At 46.5% G+C, this 21991-nt stretch overlaps 1 protein-coding gene across 2 annotated transcripts in view; it reads right to left on the reverse strand.

Annotated features, from left to right (window-relative positions):
* Positions 1–21991, reverse strand: part of DENND2A (DENN domain containing 2A) — a 125816-nt gene that overhangs the window by 33893 nt on the left and 69932 nt on the right. For both annotated transcript variants that reach the window (XM_025379886.1, XM_025379885.1), the window contains exons 8-12: positions 21332–21382; positions 19672–19859; positions 11566–11675; positions 9980–10049; positions 7827–7904 (exon numbers count right to left, since the gene is read on the reverse strand). In XM_025379886.1, coding sequence (XP_025235671.1) covers positions 7827–7904; positions 9980–10049; positions 11566–11675; positions 19672–19859; positions 21332–21382 — 497 coding nt within the window. The remainder of the gene's footprint in view (positions 1–7826; positions 7905–9979; positions 10050–11565; positions 11676–19671; positions 19860–21331; positions 21383–21991) is intronic.

The following is a 21991-nucleotide window of genomic DNA, read 5'->3' on the forward strand; positions in this document are numbered from 1 at the left end:
AAAAATTTGTACGTGATTGTCTGTAGCAGCATTATTCATGATAGCCACAACATGGAAGAAACTTAAATGTCCATTAACTGAGGAAATGATAAACAAAATGTGCTATATCCATATAATGGAATATTATTTAGCCATCAAAGTGCTGATATATGCTATAACTTGGATAACTCTTTTTTTTTTTTTTTTTTTTTTTGAGATGGAGTCTGGCTCTGTCGCCCAGGCTGGAGTGCAGTGGCCAGATCTCAGCTCACTGCAAGCTCCGCCTCCCAGGTTCAAGCCATTCTCCCACCTCAGCCTCCCGAGTAGCTGGGACTACAGGCGCCCGCCACCTCGCCCAGCTAGTTTTTTGTATTTTTTTTAGTAGAGACGGGGTTTCACCGTGTTAGCCAGGATGGTCTCGATCTCCTGATCTCGTGATCCGCCCGTCTCGGCCTCCCAAAGTACTGGGATTACAGGCTTGAGCCACCGCGCCCGGCCTGGATAACTCTTGAAGACATTATGCTAAGTGAAAGAAGCTAGTTATAAAAGGCCATCTAGTGTATGATTCCACTTAGATGAAATGTCCAGAATAGAAAAATCCAGAGAGACAGAAAGCGGACTGAAGGTTGCTTAGAGTTAGGGAGTAACTGCTAATAGGTATAGGATGTTTTGTTGGGGTGATGAAAATGTTCTAAAATTGTGGTGATGCTTGTATAACTCTGTGAATATGCTAAAAGCCATTGAACTGTATATTTTTTTATTCTTTTAGAGATGCGGGTCTTGCTAGGTTGCCCAGGCTTGCCTTCAACTTCTGGGCTGAAGTGTCCTCCTACATCAGCCTCCTGAGTAGCTGAGACTACAGGTACTTGCCACTGTGCTCAGCAAATTGTGTACTTTAAATGAGTGAATCGCATGGTATGTGAATTATATCTCAATAAAGCTACTACTAAAAAACTAAAAACAAACAAACAAAAAAAAAACAAAATCCAAACTCTCCACAATCTAATTGTAAATCGAAGAGTCTAAATTAAAATGCCATTTATGAAGCTGTGTAAGGTGGCACACACCTGTAATCCCAGCTACTTGGGAGGCTGAGGCAGGAGGATTGCTTGAGCCCAGGAATTTGAGGCTGCAATGAGCTATGATCATGCCACTGCATTATAGCCTGGGCAACATAGTGAGACCCAGTCTCTATTTTTAAAAACTGCCATTTATAAAAGTATCACATGTAGCTGTTGAGCCCTTGAAATATGGCTAGTCTGAATTCAGAGTTTTTTTTTCATTTTTTATTATTTTTTATTTTTTTGAGACAGTTTTGCTCTTGTTGCCCAGGGTGGAGTGCATTGGCACGATCTTGGCTCACTACAACCTCCGCCTCCCAGGTTCAAGCGGTTTTCCTGCCTCAGCCTCCTGAGTAGCTGCGATTACAGGCGTGCACCACCACGCCTGGCTAATTTTGTAGTTTTAGTAGAGATGGGGTTTCTCCATGTTGTTCAGGCTGTCTCAAACTCCCGACCTCAGGTGATCTGCCCATCTCGTCCTCCTAGTGCTGGGATTACAGGTGTGAGCCATTGCGCCCGGCCCAGATGTACTGTTAAGTGTAAAATACCAGCTGGGCATGGTGGCTCCCACCTGTAATCCCAACACTTTGGGAGGCCAAGGTGGGCGGATCACCTGAGGTTGGGAGTTCGAGACCAGCCTGGCCCACATGGTGAAACCCTGTCTCTACTAAAACTACAAAATTAGCTGGGCGTGGTGGCAGGTGCCTGTACTCCTAGCTACTTAGGAGGCTGAAGCAGGAGAATTGCTTGAATCCAGTAGGCAGAGGTTGCATTGGGCCGACACCATGCCATTGCACTCCAGCCTGGGCAACAAGAGCAAATCATCTTAAAAAAAAAGTGTAAAATACCAACTGAATTTCAAAATACACAATCTTTCTCTTCTTTTCTGTTTTTTTTGAGACTGAGTCTTGCTCTGTTGCTCAGGCTGGAGTGCAAGGGTGCAATCTTGGCTCACTGCAACCTCCGTCTCCTGGGTTCAAGTGATTCTTGTGCCTCAGCCTCCAAAAAAAGTGTAAAATACCAACTAAATTTCAAAATACACATTTTTTTTTTTTTTTTTTTTTGAGACGGAGTCTCGCTCTGTCGCCCAGGCTGGAGTGCAGTGGCACAATCTCAGCTCACTGTAAGCTCCACCTCCCAGGTTCACATCATTCTCCTGCCTCAGCCCCCCGAGTATCTGGGACGACAGGTGCCTGCCACCATGCCCGGCTAATTTTTTTGTATTTTTTTAGTAGAGACAGGGTTTCACCGTGTTAGCCAGGATGGTCTTGATTTCCTGACCTCGTGATCTGCCCATCTCGGCCTTCCAAAGTGCTGGAGTTACAAGAATGAGTCACTGTGCCCGGACTTTTTAAAAATTTTTTTATTTTTTGAGATTGAGTCTTGCTCTGTTGCCCAGGCTGGAGTGCAATGGCCCAATCTTGGCTCACTGCAACCTCTGCCTCCTGGGTTCAAGTGATTCTCATGCCTCAGCCTCTCAAGTAGCTGGGATTACAGGCACGTGCCACCGCACCCGGCTAATTTTTGTACTTTTAGTAGAGATGGAATTTTGCCATGTTGGCCAGGCTGGAACTCCTGACCTCAGGTGATCCAACCACCTTGGCCTCCCAAAGTGCTAGGATTACAGGTGTGAGCCGCCGTGCCCAGCCCTCAAAATAGACAATTAAGAATATAAAATATATCAATGATTTTTTTTCATGTCAATTATATGCTGAAATAAAATAATATTTTGGACATATTCTGTTAAATAAAATGTATTATTAAAATTAAAAAGACAGGATGGCAGTTCCTCAAAAAACTAAATAGAATTAACATATGATCCAGCAACTCTATTTCTGGGTGTATACCCAAAAGAATTGAAGCAGGGACTTGAATAGATGTTTATTTGTACACGTGTGTTCCTAGCAGCATAATTCACAATGGCCACAATGTGGAAACCACTCAAATGTCCATCAATGGATAAATGGATAAATAAAATGTTGTACATACCAAATGGATAAATAAAATGTTGTACATACATACAGTGGAATATCATTCAGCCACAAAAGGAATGAAGTACAGATACATGCTACAACATGAGTGAACCCTGAAAATATTATGCTAAGTGAATTGAAGTCAGTCACAAAAGGACAGCTATTGCATGGTTCTACCTCTATGATGCTCCTAGAATCCTCAAATTCATAAAAATAGAAAGTAGAATGGCGATGGTAAGGGGTTGGTGGGGGAAATGGGAAATTATTGTTTAATGAGTACAGAGTTTCTTTTTTCTTTTGAGATGGAGTCTCGCTCTTGTTGTCTAGGCTGGAGTGCAATGGCGTGATCTTGGCTCACTGCAACCTCTGCTTCCCAGGTTCCAGCGATTCTCCTGCCTCAGCCTCCTGAGTAGCTGGGATTACAGACGCTCACCACCACATTCACTTAATTTTTTTTTTTTTTTTTTTTTGAGCCGGAGTTTCGCTGTTGTTGCCCAGGCTGGAGTGCAGTGGTGCGATCTTGGTTCACTGCAACCTCTGCTTCCCAGGTTCAAGTGATTCTCCTGCCTCAGCCCTGGCTAATTTTTGTATTTTTAGTAGAAACGGGGTTTCACCATGTTTGCCAGGCTGGTGTTGAACTCCTGGCATCAGGTGATCTGCCTGCCTCAGTCTCCCAAAGTGCTGGGATTACAGGTGTGAGCCACTGCATCTGGCTCTAGCTAATTTTTGTATTTTTAGTAGAGATAGGGTTTCACCATGTTGGTCAGGCTGGTCTTGAACTCATGACCTTAGGTGATCCCCACCTCAGCCTCCCAGAGTGCTGGGATTACAGGCGTGAGCCACCACGCTTGGCCTCAATGGGTACAGAGTTTCTGTTGGGGGAGATGAAAAAGCTCTGGAGATAGATGGTGGTGATAGTTGCACAATGATGTGGATGTAATGCCACTGAACTGTTAAAATGGTTAAGATGGTAAATTTTTCGTTATGTATGTATTTTAGCACAAAAAAAAGACAATAATATGAAAAAAATTAATAAGAATTTTGGGGGAGGCAGTTAAGGAAAACACATCTAAAAAGGCTGCTTTGGGGGACAGTAATTAAAAAAAGCTTGTGGCCGGGCACAGGGGCTCATGCCTGTAATCCTAGCATTTTGGGAGGCAGAGGCAGGCAGGTTACCTGAGGTCAGGAGTTCAAGACCAGCCTGGCCAACATGGTGAAACCCTGTCTCTACTAAAAATACAAAAATTAGCTGGGTGTGGTGGCAGGTGCCTATAATCTCAGCTACTCAGGAGGCTGGGAAGGAGAATCACTTGAACCTGGGAGGCGGAGGTTGCAGTAAACCGAGATCGCGCCACTGCACTCCAGTCTGGGCGACAGAGCAAGACTCCATCTCAAAAAAAAAAAAAAAGAAAAAAAGCTTTTGGGATACTGGGCAGAATGAGGCAGAAGCATTGCCATGCGAGTTCTCTGTCCAGGCCTTAGGAGGCCTGCCTTTGTGTTTTGTGTGCCCTCTTGTGCCTCCGCCATTGCCACGAGAAGAGCACATGTGGGCCATCTCACTGTCTAGGAGTATGGGAGACATGTGGAGCAGGCCTGCGCCCAGACTTGCAGCCTCTAGAGCAGCTAGATCAGCCAACCAGCCAGCCTCAATCAGCCAACCCAGCCTCTTCACAATACTTGCCAAGCCCAAACCCCAGCTGACCTCACAGCTGGGAGAACAAACGATTGAATATTGAAGGCTCTGTGGTTCATTAGATGGTATTACTAGAGCAATTGTTCACTGATACCCTTTCCTTCAGAGATTCTAAGAGCTGCTCTCTTCTTCTTCTTCTCCATGACTCCTTTCTGTTCTAAAGGACAATATGCCATTTTGGCCATCCTTGCCCCACACCTAGAAATAGCTCAAGTTCCTGGGCTCAGTTAGCTAAAGCTCTGGTTCCGGTTCTCTCCTGAATATCTGCTGTGTGGTCTTCAGCAAGTCATCACACTGTGCTCCTAAAACATCCCTGGTCAGAAAACAGACAGGAAAACCAAGGACTCTGCATCACAGAAGTATGTTAGCACATTTACTGGCTTCACGTCCCCTGCCCATGACAGCAAGGACGCTTATGTGAACTTCAAAGCCTCCACTTGGAAGCTGGCCTAACTCACATGAGCTGTTTTACTTCCCGTGTTCATAAGCATTCTGACAACAACAAAGGCTATGACCTCTAACCTTACTTCATATGTAAACAAATCACATGAAAGACTGGCCTGAGCAGTAATGCCTAGCCTGCTAGACCTCGCCAATGGCCAACCCCAACATAAAATGACGACCACTTCTGGTGGAGAGGGGAGACCCTGGCTAAGATTACACTGATAGCATTCATTTTCCTTCTTTCTTTTTCCTTTCATTTTCCTTTCTTTCCTTCCTTTCCCTCCCCCTCTTCCTTCCTCCCTCTTCTCCCCTCCCCTCCCTCCCTCCCTCCCTCCCTTCCTCTTTATCTTTCTCTTTATTTCTCTTTCTTTTCTTTTTTTTCCTTTTCTTTCTTGACAGGGTCTCACTCTATCGCCAAGGCTGGAGTGTACTGGTGTGAACGTGGCTCGCTGCAGCCTAGCCTCCTAGGCTCAAGCAATCCTCCCACCTCTCAGCCTCCCAGGTAGCTGGAACTACAGGTGCACACTACCATGCCTGGCTAATTTTTTTGTATTTTTTGTAGAGACAGGGTTTCACCATGTTGCCTAGTCTGGTCTTGAACTCGTGGGCTCAAGCGATCCTCCTGCCTTGGCCGCCCAAAGTACTAGGATTATAGGTGTGAGACACTGTACCTGGCCTTCTTTTGTTTTTTGTTTTTTAATTAGAGACAGGGTCTCGCTAGTTTTCCCAGGCTGGAGTGCAGTGATGCGATCACAGCTCAGCACAGCCTCGAACTCTTGGGCTCAAGTGATCTACCGGTCTCAGCCTCCTGACCAGACATTAATTCTTTCAAACAGACTTGCAGAGAAGTACAAGTTCTACCACGGGAAGAGATCACACTGTATCTGTATAATTCAGGCTTCTTCTGAATTTAGGGAGAGGGCGGGCAGGAGGAAGGCTTTTTTATAGAAATGCTTTTAGGGGCCAGGTGCAGTGGCTCAAGCCTGTAATCCCAGCACTTTAGGAGGCCGAGGTGGGTGGATCATGAGGTCAGGAGATGGAGACCATCCTGGTTAACACGGTGAAACCCCGTCTCTACTAAAAACACAAAAATTAGCTGGGTGTGGTGGCATGTGCCTGTAGTCCCAGCTACTCAGGAGGCTGAGGCAGGAGAATTTGCTTCAACCCAGGAGGTGGAGGCTGCAGTGAGCCAAGATTGCGCCACTGCACTCCAGCCTGGCAACAGAGTGAGACTCCGTCTCAAAAAAACAAAGAAACAAACAAACAAAAAAGAAATGCTTTTAGGGAGTACTGCTTTAACATCCATGGACCGTAGGTGCACAAACTTCAATTCCCAAAAGCAAGCTCAGACAGATCTATATACTCAAGAAGGACTGAAAATAAATTTATCAATTAGGTCGGATGCGGTGGCTCACGCCTATAATCCCAGCACTTTGGGAGGCCAAGGTGGGTGGATCACTTGAGGTCAGTTTGAGACCAGCCTGAGCAACATGGTGAAACCCCATCTGTACTAAAAATACAAAATTAGCCAGGCGTGGTGGCACGTGCCTATAATTCCAGCTACTCAGGAGGCTGTGGCAAAAGAATTGCTTGAACCTGGGAGGTGTAGGTGGCAGTGAGCCGAGATCGCGCCACCGCACTCTGGCCTGGGTGACAGAGTGAGACTCTGTCTCAAAAAAAGAAAAAAAAAATTATGAATTAGACACTTATGTCTGGTTAATATAGGAAATGATGTTGGATTATACCTAGTTTTTGAGATCAGCATCATATAGGATAGTAATTCTTTCCTATATACCAATCCAGAATACTGGGGTAGATGAGCTAATTCAATATGGCAATTCCTATGTGTTCATATATTGGCTCATTTTCCAGAAAAGAAGACCAAATTATATGAATATTTTGATAATCTTAGAGCACTATTAAAATAATTAATCCCCCCTCCACAAAACTGTTATACATACATGACACATATACACGTGGGTACACACCTATCCATCTATTATAGTAGCCTTTTTCACGCCAAAGCTCATATGACAAAAGGCAATGCTCAGAAGAAGAAAAATAAAACACCTGCAATATTCTGGGAGGGTCCTCCACCCCTCCCTTTCTCAACTTCAATTGTCTCACCCTCCCTGCACCACACACACTTTCTGAACCTGGCCCTTCATTAACTCTTTTTTTTTTTTTTTTTTTTTGAGACGGAGTCTTGCTCTGTCACCCAGGCTGGAGTGCAATGGCATGATCTCGGCTCACTGCAACCTCCACCTCCCAGGTTCAAGTGATTCTCCTGCCTCAACCTCCCGATAACTGGGACTACAGGCAGTCACCACCATGCCCGGCTAATTTTTTTTGTATTTTTAGCAGAGATGGGCTTTCACCATGCTGGTCAGGCTCATCTTGAACTCCTGACCTCAAGTGATCCGCCCGCCTCAGACTCCCAAAGTGCTGGGATTACAGGCATGAGCCACCCCACCACCGCACCAGGCCCATCAACTCTCATTTCCTGAACCACTGGTGAGAGAATAGAGGGGTGATGAGGAGAGGAGTGAAGAAATGGGAAGGGAAGTAGGTAGAGAATAAAACGAGAGAAGGCCCAGGACATGGGGGTATTCCCTGGACCCCTCTAGAGCTCTCGCGTTCCTTCCCTTCCTCTTTCTCTGAGGTCCAAGTTCTCACCTTTGAAAAGAGGCTGAAGCATCCCAGGCGGCTCACAATGCAGTAAACTTCAGGAAGGCGCTTCCCTTTGCCTCCAGGCTTTTTGGAGAGAAACACAAGGGAATTATGAGTGTTGACAACCTCAGGGAAGAAAGGAACCCACAAGTTTTTTGGGAAACTATCAAGTGCCAGATGTTTCCACATATCGTAGCTCTGGAAAACCCAATAAAGTAAGTTGTTATCCCATTGTGTTTATTATAATGTTTGTTACAATTGTTTGTTATCACTATACGTTTATTATAATGATAATTTCAAGTGAGAAATCATTTCTGAAGATCTTTCTGAAAACTCAATTTTAAGCTCATTTTCAAACCAAAAAAAAAAAAGATCAATCTCAATACTTTTTTTTTTTTTTTTGAGACGGTGTCTCACTCTGTCACCAGGCTGGAGTACAGTGGAACGATGTTGGCCCACTGCAACCTCCACCTCCCGGGTTCAAGCGATTCTCCTGCCTCAGCCTCCCAAGTAGCTGGGATTACAGGTGCATACCACCACGCCCCGCTAATTTTTGTGCTTTTAGTAGAGAAGGGGTTTCACCATATTGGCCAGGCTTGTCTCGAACTCCTGACCTTGTAGTCTGTCCACCTCGGCCTCCCAAAGTGCTGGGATTGCAGGAGAGAGCCACGGCACCCTGCCCAATCTCAATACTTAAAAAAAAATTTTATTTATTTATTTCTGGAGACAGAGTCTTGCTCTGTTGTCCAGACTGGAGTGCAGTGACGCGATCTCAGCTCACTGCAGCCTCTACCTCCTGGGTTCAAGAGATTCTTGTGACTCAGCCTCCTGAATAGCTGGAATTACAGGCGTGTATCACCATGCCCAGCTATTTTTTTGTATTTTTAGTAGAGATAGGGCTTCACCATGTTGGCCAAGCTGGTCTTGAACTCCTGAGCTCAAGCAATCTGCCCACCTCGGCCTCCCAAAGTGCTAGGATTACTGGCGTGAGCCTGTGCCCGACCTCAATCTCAATACTTTAACCCTAAAGTAATTTGATCAACAAAATTATTATCTCACTTAACTTTTTCAGTTATCCATGCTTTTTATTTTACTGATTAATTCAAAAAATGTTTCTTGAACACCTACTATGTGCCATGCATTATACTTGACTCTAAAGTTTTTCAGCCTATTTCAGGGACTCAAGTATATTCTCAGTGGAAAAAGATTCACCATTACTGAGGATTTTCAAAAGAACGGGCCCCAAAATAACAATTCTAAAATGCTTTAGCAGGATCATTGCACTGAAATAAGTTCCTGACTTTTAAAGGTGATTCTTCTGAAGGGGACATTCTTGAATTATTTGAGTCTTCTCTCCTTAGCAACCATTCTGAATGTTCTCTCTCAGTGATCAGGGTCTGTTTGGCACGTTTTATTAGAAAAAAATATTTTGCTTAAAGAGAGAAAGGTCTTTTATTTGGCAGGAAAAATAATGGAGAAAGTATTTCTGTCCAGTTGCAGTGGTTCATGCCTGTAATCCCAGCACACTGGGAGGCCAAAGTGGGAAGACTGCTTGAGCCCAAGAGTTCGAGACCAGCCTGGGCAACATAGCAAGATCCTGTCTCTAAAAATAATTTTAAAATTAGCCATGTGTGGTGGTACATGCCTGTGGTCCCAGCTACTTGGGAGGCTGAGGCAGGAGGATCACCTGAGCTGGGGAGGTCGAGGCTACAGTGAAACATGATCCACTGCACTCCAGCCCAGGCAGCAGAGTGAGACCCTGTCTCAAAATGAAATAAAAGTATTTTCTTTCTGATGGAAACGGACATTGCCACCTACCAAGAAGACTCAGGTGAGCACCCTCAATTCCTGTTTTTTAATTTTTAATTTTTTAGTATACATTTTTAAAATAGAGCTGGGGCCTCATTTTGTTACCCAGGCTGGTCTCGAACTCCTGGTCTCAAGTGATCTGTCCCCCTCATCCCCCCAAAGTGCTGAGATTATAGGCATGAGCCACCGTGCCAGCTTTTTTCTGTGGTATTAACTATCCTGATTCACCTGCCACTCCCCCTGCTCCTTCTCCTCCTGTGGCCCATTGGGGAATCTCAGTCTCATGGGACCAGGAAGTCAGACCTGGCTGTCCACAAGGCTCTTGCAGGCTGAAAGCAGACTGTACTCACCAGCAGTCTTCGGCAGTAACCGAACCTTCTGCTCCCATCTTCTCCAGTTAAGACAAATGAGAATGTTTCACTGTGGTTGGGAAAACACAAACGCATAACAAAGCAAAACAAAACCAAAGACACCTCATCACTCTGCAGCAAGGGGTGGCAGTGAGCAGCCAGGGGACGCACTGCAGGAGGCCGTAGGAAAGGCCACTCCCCGTCCCACCTGTCCCTGTCCGTGCTGAGACACAGGTCACCCATAGCTTCAAAGTAAATGTCAGTGAGACTGGGCTGGGCATGGTGGCTCATGCCTGTAATCCCAGCACTTTGGGAGGCCGAGGTGGGTGGATCACTTGAGGTCAGGAGTTCGAGACCCACCTGGCCAATAGGGTGAAACCCCGTCTCTACTAAAAATACAAAAGTTAGCCAGGCATGGTGGCACATGTCTGTACTCCCAGCTACTGGGGAGGCTGAGGCAAGAGAATTGCTTGAACCCAGGAGGCGGAGGTAGCAGTCAGCCAAGATCATGCCATTACACTCCAGCTTGGAGGAAGAAGCAAGACTGCATCTCAAAAAAAAAAAAAAAAAAAAAAAAAAAAGTCAGTGAGACTGAGAACTAAAGTGTTGCTGTGGCCTGAGAGGAAATGTGGTACTTTGTTTCCATCCAGGGCTCTCCCATCATTTTTTCTTTTTTTTTTTTTTTTTCCGAGGCAGAGTCTTACTTGGTTGCCCAGGCTGGGGTGCAGTGGTGTGATCTCGGCTCACCACAACCTCCGCCTCCCAGGTTCAAGCAATTCTCCTGCCCCAGCTTCCCCGAGTAGCTGGGATTACAGGCGCTCGCCACCATGCCTAGCTCAGGGCTCTCCCATCATTCAATCACCTGGGCTGCCCCACTTTACAAAACACAACTGTCATTGACTCTGGAGGCTGAAGAGAGGGAAGCACCTGGGGTGCTGTCCTTAGGGAGCCGAGCATGTGTGAGTGCAGTGACATCTGCTCATCTGGGGATGTGACTCGGTGAGAGAGCAGCGGAAGAGTGGGATGGTTCTGTGCCCCTCTTGGAATTGCCCCGGGGCAGCTCTCTCAGGTCATGGTCTGTACAGAGCAGCCCCAAGGCTTGGACGGTCCTTAAAGACTGCTGAGCCACCCTCAAGGAACGCAGTACCCCTTAAAGACAGGACCCGCAGCCTACTGAGTTTGGCCAAATGCTGAAACATCTGATAATAAAAACACAAGATGAAGCAGAAATGTAAACGGATCCCAATCCAAGAAACAGCTGGATAGGAGACTGAAGAGATGTTTCAGGATGAGAACGGGGAAGGGCAATGTTGCCCTAACTTTTCCCAGGCTAAGAATTACCTTCCGGGAGGCTTCTGAAACAAACATCCCCAGATTGAGTGGGAGGCCTGGGAGGTCTGCATGCTGGGCAGGTGACTCTCACCTTCAGGGAAGCTTTAAAAACACCCCCTGGGGGAAAGCTCTAGGCCAGGGCCCATCAGGATTGCTTCACGGTGGGAATGACTCATGGGGTCTGCCACCTGTAACCCCATCTCTAAGTCCCACCTTAGTCTTTGGGGCTGGGAAGGGGAGAAGCCAGCTCGTACCTGGTGAACTGCTGGACAGGAACCCAATCCTTGGCATCAGGGAAACAGAACTGGGGAATGGCCTTCAGTTGGTCCTCAGCCTCTCTCATGAACTTGAAAGATCTTTCCAACTGCAGGGAGAAAGGTGAGAGACGGTTCGAGAACAAACCCCAGCGTGGGAGGGTGAGGCAGATGATGGCAAGGATGGCCTCTCCCACCTCTCCACATTTGTGACTGCCGCCTTAACCTCTTCCCTTGGGAAGGGCTTGCAGCTCAGTCTGCTGGGGCGTTCTTCCCCCCAGGGCAGTTCCAGCTATACACCTCTGGGAGAAGTCGGGAGGAAAAAACAGTATGCTTGAGAGAAACGTTATCTATGCTTCTCCGCTTGACATTCTAGAATGTAACTATTTCAATGAATAAAAAAACACTGCCAGGGGTCTTTTCCAAATAGGAGGCTCAGGAAACGGGAGGGCAGAGCCTCCAATCAGGCCTTTCTATCTCTGGGCCCAGGCAAAGCAGTCCCTTCTCACTCCAGGCAAAGACTTACAACACTCTCAGTGAATACATTCAGTAAAACCATATTATGCTGGGAAATTCAACTAATTTCAGACAGTCTTTGAGTGTTGGAACTAGAAGGAAGTGTGACGCCATCCAGCCTGACATTCTTATTTCAGCAAGAAGGAAATAAGCCCTGAGGTGTGACGTGATGTGTCCAGGTCACATGAGTTAATGTTCGAACTAGGAAGAAAAATGATCTAATCTTTTTTCTCTCTCTCTCTCTATGAGATTCTAGCACATCATACAGTATCTGACATATCAAAGACCGGATGAATGTTATCTTGTTAAAGAACAGGATGAGCACTTTGGGAGGCCAAGGCAGGAGGATCACTTGAGGCCAGGAGTTCAAAACCAGCTGGGGCAACATAGTGAGGTCCCATGTCTATGGAAAAAAAAAAAAAAAAAAGAACAAGGGCCTGGCGTGGTGGCTCACACCTGTAATCCCAGCACTTTGGGAGGCTGAGGCCAGTGAATCACCTGGGGTCAGGAGTTTGAGACCAGCCTGGCCAACACAGCAAGACCCCATCTGTACTAAAAATACAAAAAAATTAGCCACGTGTGGTGGCGGGCACCTGTACTCTCAGTTGCTTGGGAGGCTGAGGCATGAGAACTACTTGAACCCAGGAGGCGGAGGTTGCAGTGAGCTGAGATCACACCACTGCACTCCAGCCTGGGCAACAGAGCAAGATGCTGTCTGAGAAAAAAGAAAAAGAGCTGGGCACGGTGGCTCACGCCTGTAATCCCAGTACTTTGGGAGGCCAAGGCGGGCAGATCACAAGGTCAGGAAATCGAGACCATTCTGGCTAACATGGTGAAACCCTGTCTTTACTAAAAATACAAAAAAAAAAAAAATTAGCTGGGTGTGGTGGTGGGCGCCTGTAGTCCCAGCTACTCGGGAGGCTGAGGCAGGAGAATGGCGTGAACCCGGGAGGTGGAGCTTGCAGTGAGCCGAGATCACACCACTGCACTCCAGCCTGGGCGATAGAGCAAGACTCCATTTCAAAAAAAAAAAAGAAAAAAAAAAGGGACAGGATGAATTAATGAAGTCTGATTTAGAGATTATATTTAAAGTCGTGAGTTTGTTTGTTTTGCTTATGAACAGAAATTTGTGATTTTTTGGTCTCTCTATGTATAAATAGATATTTTTTAGAGCCAGAGTTTTGCTATCTTGCCCAGGCTGGACTTGAATTCCTGGGCTCAAGCAATCCTCCTGCTTCAGCATCCTGAGTAGCGGGACTTACAAGTGCATACCATCACACCTAGCCAGCAATCTGTGCTTTTAAAAAGCACCCCAGATACAAGTTTGGGAAACACAAAATAATAATTTCTAATTATTTATCTCATTATTATTCATATTTGCTTATAAACAGGTACTTTTTCATGTGAGGAGAATTGTAGGCTTTGTTGCTATTGTTAATAGGTTTATACTTGTTAAATTTCCTTTATAAAAAGTTAAAGAAAAAGGCATCATGCTAAGGTTATCTTCAGTAATTTGAAATATCACATATCTGAATATCTGAGGTTAGGAATTGATAATGTCTAACCTAAATATAATGGCTAACTTCCTTCCCTCCCTCCCTCCCTCCCTTCCTTCCTTCCTTTCTTTTTTTTTTTTTTTTTTTTTGAGACAGAGTCTCACTCTGTCACCCAGGCTGGAGTGCAGTGGTGTGATCTTGGCTCACTGCAACCTCTACCTCATGGGTTCAAGTGACTCTCCTGCCTCAGCCTCTTGAGTAGCTGGGATTACAAGCATGCACCACCACACCTAGCTTTTTTTTTTTTTTTTTTTGTATTTTCAGTAGAGACAGGGTTTCACCATGTTGGCCAGGCCAATCTTGAACTCCTGGCCTCAAGTGATCTGCCTGCCTTGGTCTCCCAGAGTGTTGGGATTACAGGCGTGAGTCACGGTGTCTGGCCCTAACCTAAATTGTTTCTGTAATAATTTGCATCAATTTCTTTGTTTCCAATAGCTTGCTAGTGAGCTCCACTTTATTTATTCATTCATTCATTCATTCATTCATTCATTCATTCATTTATATTTTGAGATGGAGTCTTGCTCTGTCACCCAGGCTGGAGTACAATGCTGCAATCTTGGCTCACTGCAACCTCCACCTCCTGGGTTCAAGTGATTCTCCTACCTCAGCCTCCCAAGTAGCTGGTATTATAGGTGCCTGCCACCACGTCCGACTAATTTTTGTATTTTTAATAGAGACGGGGCTTCACGATATTGGCCAGGCCAGTCTTAAACTCCTGACCTCAAATGATCCACCTGCCTCGGCCTCCCAAACTGTTGGGATTACAGGTGTGAGCCACCGCGCCTGGCCCGAGCTCTACTTTAAAACACCCTTGCAGACAGTTTCTGAAGTCGGCAGGCTAGTAGTCCTGTTCACTGTTCCTGACGGTCAACAAGCCTTCCCAAAGTCACCAAGTGTCAGGGAGAGGAGGGCTCTGAAGAAGAGTATCCAAAGGCAGAGAGCACCAGGCTGATTGTTTTCAACTTTAAAAACTGCTTCCTGGCCGGGTGCGGTGGCTCACACCTGTAATCCCAGCACTTTGGGAGGCTGAGGTGGGCAGATCATGAGGTCAGGAGATCGAGACCATTCTGGCTAACACGGTGAAACCCCGTCTCTACTAAAAATACAAAACAATTAGCTGGGCGTGATGGCGGGCGCCTATAGTCCCAGCTACTCCGGAGGCTGAGGCAGGAGAAAGGTGTGAACCCGGGAGGCGGAGCTTGCAGTGAGCTAAGATCAAGCCACTGCACTCCAGCCTGGGCCACAGAGCGAGACTCCATCTCAAAACAAACAAACAACAACAACAAAACCGGCTTCCAGTATGATTCCCCTCAGGCTGAAGCCATGGGGTGCCACTAATACTAGTGGTTGAGACAGCAATCAATCCGTAAAACACAGTCACTATTTAAAGACTTAGTTGTCCTTTAGTTGTTCTCCTTCAGAATAAATAGCCACTATTTATTTTCTATATAACAGTTCTTTCTTCCATCCACGACGACACAGATGAACCTACTGGCCCAGGAACAGTCTTTGAGTTGGTAATTCACAAACTCAGACTGTCCCCTAAACAGTAATTTTGACTGTCCTTGCACAGTCATGCAAAGAAGCAAATACGGGCGGGGTGTAATTATAGGAAGGAGTCATTAATTACCACAGAGTGAATGACTTAAATTATAAAGAACACCAAAGAAAGGACCAGCCAAGAATACCAAAGGAAGGAAGAATACCAAAGGAGTTTCTCCACAAAAGAAACAGCATTCAGGACTGAAGAGCAGACCTTGTGGGGAAACAAGTTCCAGCCCTTTTCAACAGCACACTCGCTACTTGCATGCACCCACCCCAGATCACACATAGGACACACACAAATACAGGCACACATGTGCCTATGCACACGTCGTCAACCTATGAGTTATCAGCGTATACGCACACAGGCTCGTATATGCACAGGAGCACAGTTATAGGCAGCTGCACACAGAAATCTCCCACAAATACAACCAATCACAGATGGCTGGAAAACTGCCCAGTCTCCTTGAACTGTCAAAGATAAATACGGGATAGGAAACATTTTAATGGAACATTAGCATGCAGATAGGGACTGTGCCTTGATTCAGGTGACTGGACAGAAGTGAGGGATAAAACCCACAAAAAAAGTTTAAAAAGAGAAGAGAGAGGAGGAGGAAAAGGTCCTTTCTAGAGAGGGAGCAAGTGAGCAAAGGCAAGGAGATAATGCCTGACATGTAAAAAGGCATGTACAAGGATGATCACCATTGCATTCAAAAAAAAAAAAAAAAAAAAAAAAACAGGCAGAGTGGATCCCAGCACTTTGGGAGGCTAAGGTAGGCGGATCACTTGAGTCCAGGAGTTCAAGGCCAGCCTGGGCAACAGAAGAAGACCTGTCTCTACAAAAGAGACTACAGGCTCACACCTGTAATCCCAGCACTTTAGGAGGCTGAGGCGGGCGGATCATGAGGTCAGGAGATCGAGACCATCCTGGCTAACACGGTGAAACCCTGTCTCTACCAAAAATACAAAAAATTAGCTGGGCATAGTGATGGGCATCTGTAGTCCCGGCTACTTGGGAGGCTGAGGCAGGAGAATGGCATGAACCCGGGAGGTGGAGCTTGCAGTGAGCTGAGATCACACCACTGCACTCCAGCCTGGGTGACGAGCGAGACTCTGTCTCAAAATAAATAAATAAATAAAACTAACTAAATAAATAAATAAGCTGGGCATGGCTGCATGTGCCTGTAGTTTCAGTTACTTGGGAAGATGAGGCGGGAAGGATCACTTGAGCCCAGGAGGTTGAGGCTGCAGTGAGCTGTGATCGTGCCACTCCATGCCATCCTGGATAACAAGAGCAAGAGTGAGATCCTGTCTCAAAAATACACACACAGGCTGGGCGTGGTGGCTCATGCCTGTAATCACAGGACTTTGGGAGGCTGAGGTGGGCGGATCATTTGAGGTCAAGAGTTTGAGACCAGTCTGGCCGTTATGGTGAAACCCCATCTCTACTAAAAATACAAAAATTAGTTGGGCGTGGTGATACATGCCTGTAATCCCAGCTACTCGGGAGGCTGATGTAGGAGAACTGCTTGTACCTGGGAGGTGCAGGTTGCAGTGAGCCAAGATTGCACCACTGCACTCTAGCCCAGGCAATAGAATGAGACTGTCTCAAAAAACAAAACAAAACAAACAAACAAACAGAATACACACACACACACACACACACACACACAAACACTGGTAGCCAGACACATTTCCAACAGAAGGGGACTGGTTACATAGATAAATAGGCTAGGGAATACTCACATAATGGAGCATCATATAACTTGAAAAATGATGTGTTAGAATTTTTATTAAATATGCTTATAAATAATGAGAGGTTTACAAAAGAGTACATGCAGCATGATACAAAAATTCTGCAGTGTATGATTCCACTTTTGGAAGAAAATTACACCATTAGAAAAGACCAGAAGAAAAAGAAAATGTTAACAGTGATGGTCTCTGTGTGGTGTGATTACCAGTGATTTCTTTCCCAATACATTTCTGGATCAGTTTCTTTTTAAACAGTGACTGTGCAACTTTACTTTAGAAAAAAAATTTAACGTGGGTGACTCCAGGCTGGAAACAATAATCATTTGATCATTATGGTGAGTCATTAACTAACCCATGAATTAATGCAGCCTTGATTCCTACAACACTGATTAAGCATTGCCATGTGAACAGCGTTGTGTTAGGCCCCAAGGCAATGAACAGGATAGCAGGACAACCCTTCATGCCTCGGTGATCTCTGTTGAGTCAGTGTGAGCACACCCAGCAGCCTCTCTTATCCACGGGCAGCCCCTGCCGGAAAAAAAATCTGGGCACACCCGTGGTTGTGGGGTGTCAGGGGCTCATTCCTTAGAGGTGTGACAACTAGAGGAAGGTGAGTGTCACCTTTGGAAGGCCAGTGCCTGTGGTTTACTTCAATTTACATAATTGCTATCCTGAACTCCAAAAATAGGACTTGATTGTGGTGTTGGAACACCGTGGGCAGGATGGAAGGAAGGCTAGCCTGGGAAAGGAGGGGAGGCCTGGGGACAGCGGGATCTGGGCCTTGGTAGATGCTGGGGTTATGCCTGGGTCGTGGTGGCAAAGGGAGGCCCTGAGTGGGCAAGGACAGAAGCTCTCTCCCTTCTGCCCTCCCTGAGGCATGAGTCTGTCCAGAGACCATCAGATTCTACCTGGTGAATCTCTGCATGCTTTTCCGGGGATGGGGGGGAGATGGTTATTTTATGTCCTCCTGGCAGAGTTTAAATTCCTTGAGGACAGGAGACACATTTTGTTCATCACTGTAATCCCCTAAGGCCAAGCAGAAAATTGCTTGAATGTAATATATTCTTAGTAAATTCTAGTTGAACTGAATTAGAATATGGTGGAAGCTCTTTAATACTGATGTCAAAGCCTAAGAATAATTTATAAATTATTGGCCATGTTGCCTCAGGCTATATTAAGTGCTATTTTATTTATTTTATTTTAGGTGCCATGATTTAACATACAGTAAAGCTGAATCCACACGACCATGGTCCATGACGTAAAAGTGTCAGAGGTGTGTGAACCACAGTGACTCCATTTTGAGTAGGGACTGGGTAAAATGAGGCCGAAACCTACTGGGCTGCATTCCCAGATGGTTAAAGCATTCTAAGTCACAGAATGAGATAGGAGGTCGGCACAAAATACAGGTCATAAAGATCTTGCTGATAAAACAGGTTGCAGTAAAGAAGTCAGCCAAAACCCACCAAAACCAAGATGGTAATGAGAGTGACCTCTGGTCGTCCTCACTGCTACACTCCCACCAGTGCCATGACAGTTTACGAATGCCATGGCAATGTCAGGAAGTTACCCTAGATGATCTAAAAAGGGGAGGCATGAATAATCCACCCCTTGTTTAGCAGATAATCAAGAAATAACCACAAAAATGGGCAACCAGCAGCCCTCAGGGCTACTCTGTCTATGGAGTAGCCATTCTTTCGTTTCTTTACATTTTGCAATCTCAGCTCACTGCAAGCTCTGCCGCTTAGGTTCAAGTGACTCTCCAGCCTCAGCCTCCCGAGTAGCTGGGATTACAGGTGCATACCACCACACCCAGCTAATTTTCATATTTTTAGTAGAGACGGGGTTTCGCCATATTGGCCAGGCTGGTCTCCAACTCCTGACCTCAAGTGATCCGCCCACCTTGGCCTCCCAAAGTACTGGGATTACAGGCGTGAGTCACCGCACCTGGCCTCCTTTACTTTCTTAATAAATTTGCTTTCACTTTACTCTGCTGAACTCGCCCTGAATTCTTTCTTGTGCGAGATCCAAGAACCCTCTCTAGAGGTCTGGATTGAGATCCAAGAACCCTCTCTAGAGGTCTGGATTGAGATTCCCGTCCTGTAACAAAAGGAAGGGACACACACAGAGATGCACAGCACACAAGCAAAGCAGACATTTAGCACAGACACAAGCGTGATGCTGCTTAGGGAGACTTGGGGCTTCAGGGGAAAGAGACTTCTAGGCTAGGTTAAGAAGAGATGTGGCTGTCTGGATAAAGAGATGGAAGGAAAGAGCAAAGAGGATGGCATGGTCAGCACAGGAACCACAGGAAGTGAGAAAGCATTTCTGGCCATCCTTTTTTTTTTTTTTTTTTTTTTTTTGAGACAGAGTTTTGCTCTGTTGCCCCGGCTGGCGTGCAGTGGCATGATCTCGGCTCACTGCAACCTCCACCACCGGGGTTCAAGTGATTCTCCTGTCTCGGCCTGAGTAGCTGGGACTACAGGCTGTACCACCATGCCTGGCTAATTTTTGTATTTGTCTGGCCATACTTTTTGAGTCCCTGAATCTCTCCTTTCTGGGATCTCCCAAATTCTCTAGCAGCAGCATTTTTTTTTCCATCTGATATACCCTAATTAGGATCCATTTTCAAGATTCTAGCTGCTAGGTGGTCCTCAGACTCCCACACCTCCCTGAATTCACGAGTCCCAACAAGGAGATGGTTAGAACCCTGGCAGGCCACAGGGACCTGGCCACCCTGTACCTTCAGAGGGAACTGTTGGGTGAGTTCTGGTACGTAGGCAGCCCCAGCCTGCTTCTTGTGCAAAGACACAACCACAAAATACTCGAAGAGCTGCCTCTCCTGGTACTCGATGAGCTCCCGGGCAAGTGATGGGTACCGAGGCGCCTGCTTCAGGCGGGACTTCACGGTGACCAGGCGCTGGCTGTGAGCTGGGTGAGGAAGAGGGAGACAGAGAGAGAGAGAGAGCGCAAAGAGCCTGAAATGACCATGAGCCCATGTGGAACTGTACTGAGCTGCAATAGGTTATGTAATTCTCAGCTCAAGTACTTTTTTCTAATCCCCAAAGTGCTTCTGTGTCTAACAAATTAGTAGGAAGCTCTTTGCTGGGGATCTCTGCCAAAGTTCTGGGAGAAGCAACACTCAGTTGGCTACCAAATCAATCAGGGTGCAGGAGCCTGGAATCGTGGCTCTACTCTGCCATGGTTTTGCTGTCTGGACTCTGGGCAGAGGCTGAAGATGTCCCTGCCTTCATCTGTCTGATGAGGTAGGGACAGTGACTCCTCCCCTCACCCATTTCCCTCATCTTTTGGTTTGTGTGATGTGACAGAATCCAGACTAGAGGACTTTTGGAGCTGGGAGCTTTATAAACATCCCTTGTGACTCAACTGGCAGAGATCCCACTAACTCAGGAACTCCTGTCCACCTCCTCTTCTGTCACTGACTCTGCAATGAAATGGCCTTGCTTCATTCTAGAGGTGAGTCTGGGAGCAGCTGGGTGTCTGAGGCGAATGCAGCAGGGTCACTGAGTGGACGGGTCCCTGTCACCTCGTTCAGCAACCTGGACTTGCTGTTTTCTTCTTTTTCTTTTTCTTTTTTAGATGGAGTCTCGCTCTGTTGCCCAGGCTGAAGTGCAATGGCTCAATCTTGGCTCACTGCAACCTCTGCCTCCCGGGTTCAAGCGATTCTCCTCCCTCAGTCTCCCGAGTATCTGAGATTACAGGCACCTGCCACCACACCTGGCTAATTTTTTGTATTTTTAGTAGTGACAAGGTTTCACTATGTTGGCCATGCTGGTCTCGAACCCCCGACCTTGTGATCCACCCGCCTCGGCCTCCCAAAGTGCTGTGATTACAGGCGTGAGCCGTCACGCCTGGCCTCTGGACTTGCTTTCTTTGGCTTCTCCCTGGGGTCTGAAAAATTGCAGAAAACTCACTAAAGCCTAGGCCCAGACTATCTAATTTTAGACCCACAGGGACCAATTATTTCAACAACTTCATCAGACAGACGAGGAACTAGAGGCCCTGGATCTTGAGTGATTTCCTCCAGATCACACAGTAATTTGAGCAGAAGTGGGCAGAAGCTCCAGGTCTCTGAAGCCTTAGGGCCGCAGTGTCAATCCTTGAAGCATGGAAAACATCAGGACATAAGGAGAGGCATGGGAGCAGAGGTCGCTGCCGTTACTGTAGCCTCCCTGGCTCTCAGCAACTGTAGTGCCATTTTGATCATGCCCATCACAGACCGGCCCTGGAGCACCCTGCGGCCCCACTGTCTGCCGAGATGTTCACATTTTGCCAAGCAAGCTCGGGCAGGACGCTTCTGTCCCTCATACTAAGGAGGAGGGGCCACCTTTGTAGCTTCCAAGTCACCTGCCTGCATCCTGCACAATAGCAGCTCTCCTCACCTTTCAGCTTCTCCTCTGTGTCACTGTCAGACTCACTGTTCTCATCTGTCACTAGAAGAAAAGAACAAGGAAGAAAGTTGCAAATGTGAGTTCTTCTCATGTAGGAAACTCTTTCTGTGTGGTAGCACAGATCAAACGTTCTAATTCAGAGGGGGTGTTCTGTTGTCTTTTTTTTTTTTTTGAGGCGGAGTCTCACTCTGTCACCCAGGTTGGAGCGCAGTGGCGCAATCTTGGCTCACTGCAACCTCCACCTTCCAGGTTCCAGTGATTCTCCCGTCTCAGCCTCCTGAGTAGCTGGGATTACAGGTGTATGCCACTATGCCTCGCTAATTTTTCTATTTTTTAGTAGAGACAGGTTTCGCCATGTTGGCCAGGCTGGTCTCGAACTTCTGACCTCAGGTGATCCGCCTGTCTCAGCCTCCCAAAGTGCTGGGATTATAGGCGTGAGCCACTGCACCCAGCCTCTTGCTGTCTCTCAATGTATTGCACAAACCACATCTCGTCCAACTCAATGTACTGCCAAATTAATTTGGTTCTAGTTCAGATGGTACTAGATGGTACCTATATCAGATAACACAGCAGAAGGTCCTGGTCCCTTTTGTGGAGGTTAAGCAAGGAAGGTTGTTCCCACAGTCATGCCAGGGCCTGTAGTGCTGGACT

Source organism: Theropithecus gelada, chromosome 3 (assembly GCF_003255815.1).
Source record: "Theropithecus gelada isolate Dixy chromosome 3, Tgel_1.0, whole genome shotgun sequence".
Classification (NCBI taxonomy): domain Eukaryota; kingdom Metazoa; phylum Chordata; class Mammalia; order Primates; family Cercopithecidae; genus Theropithecus; species Theropithecus gelada.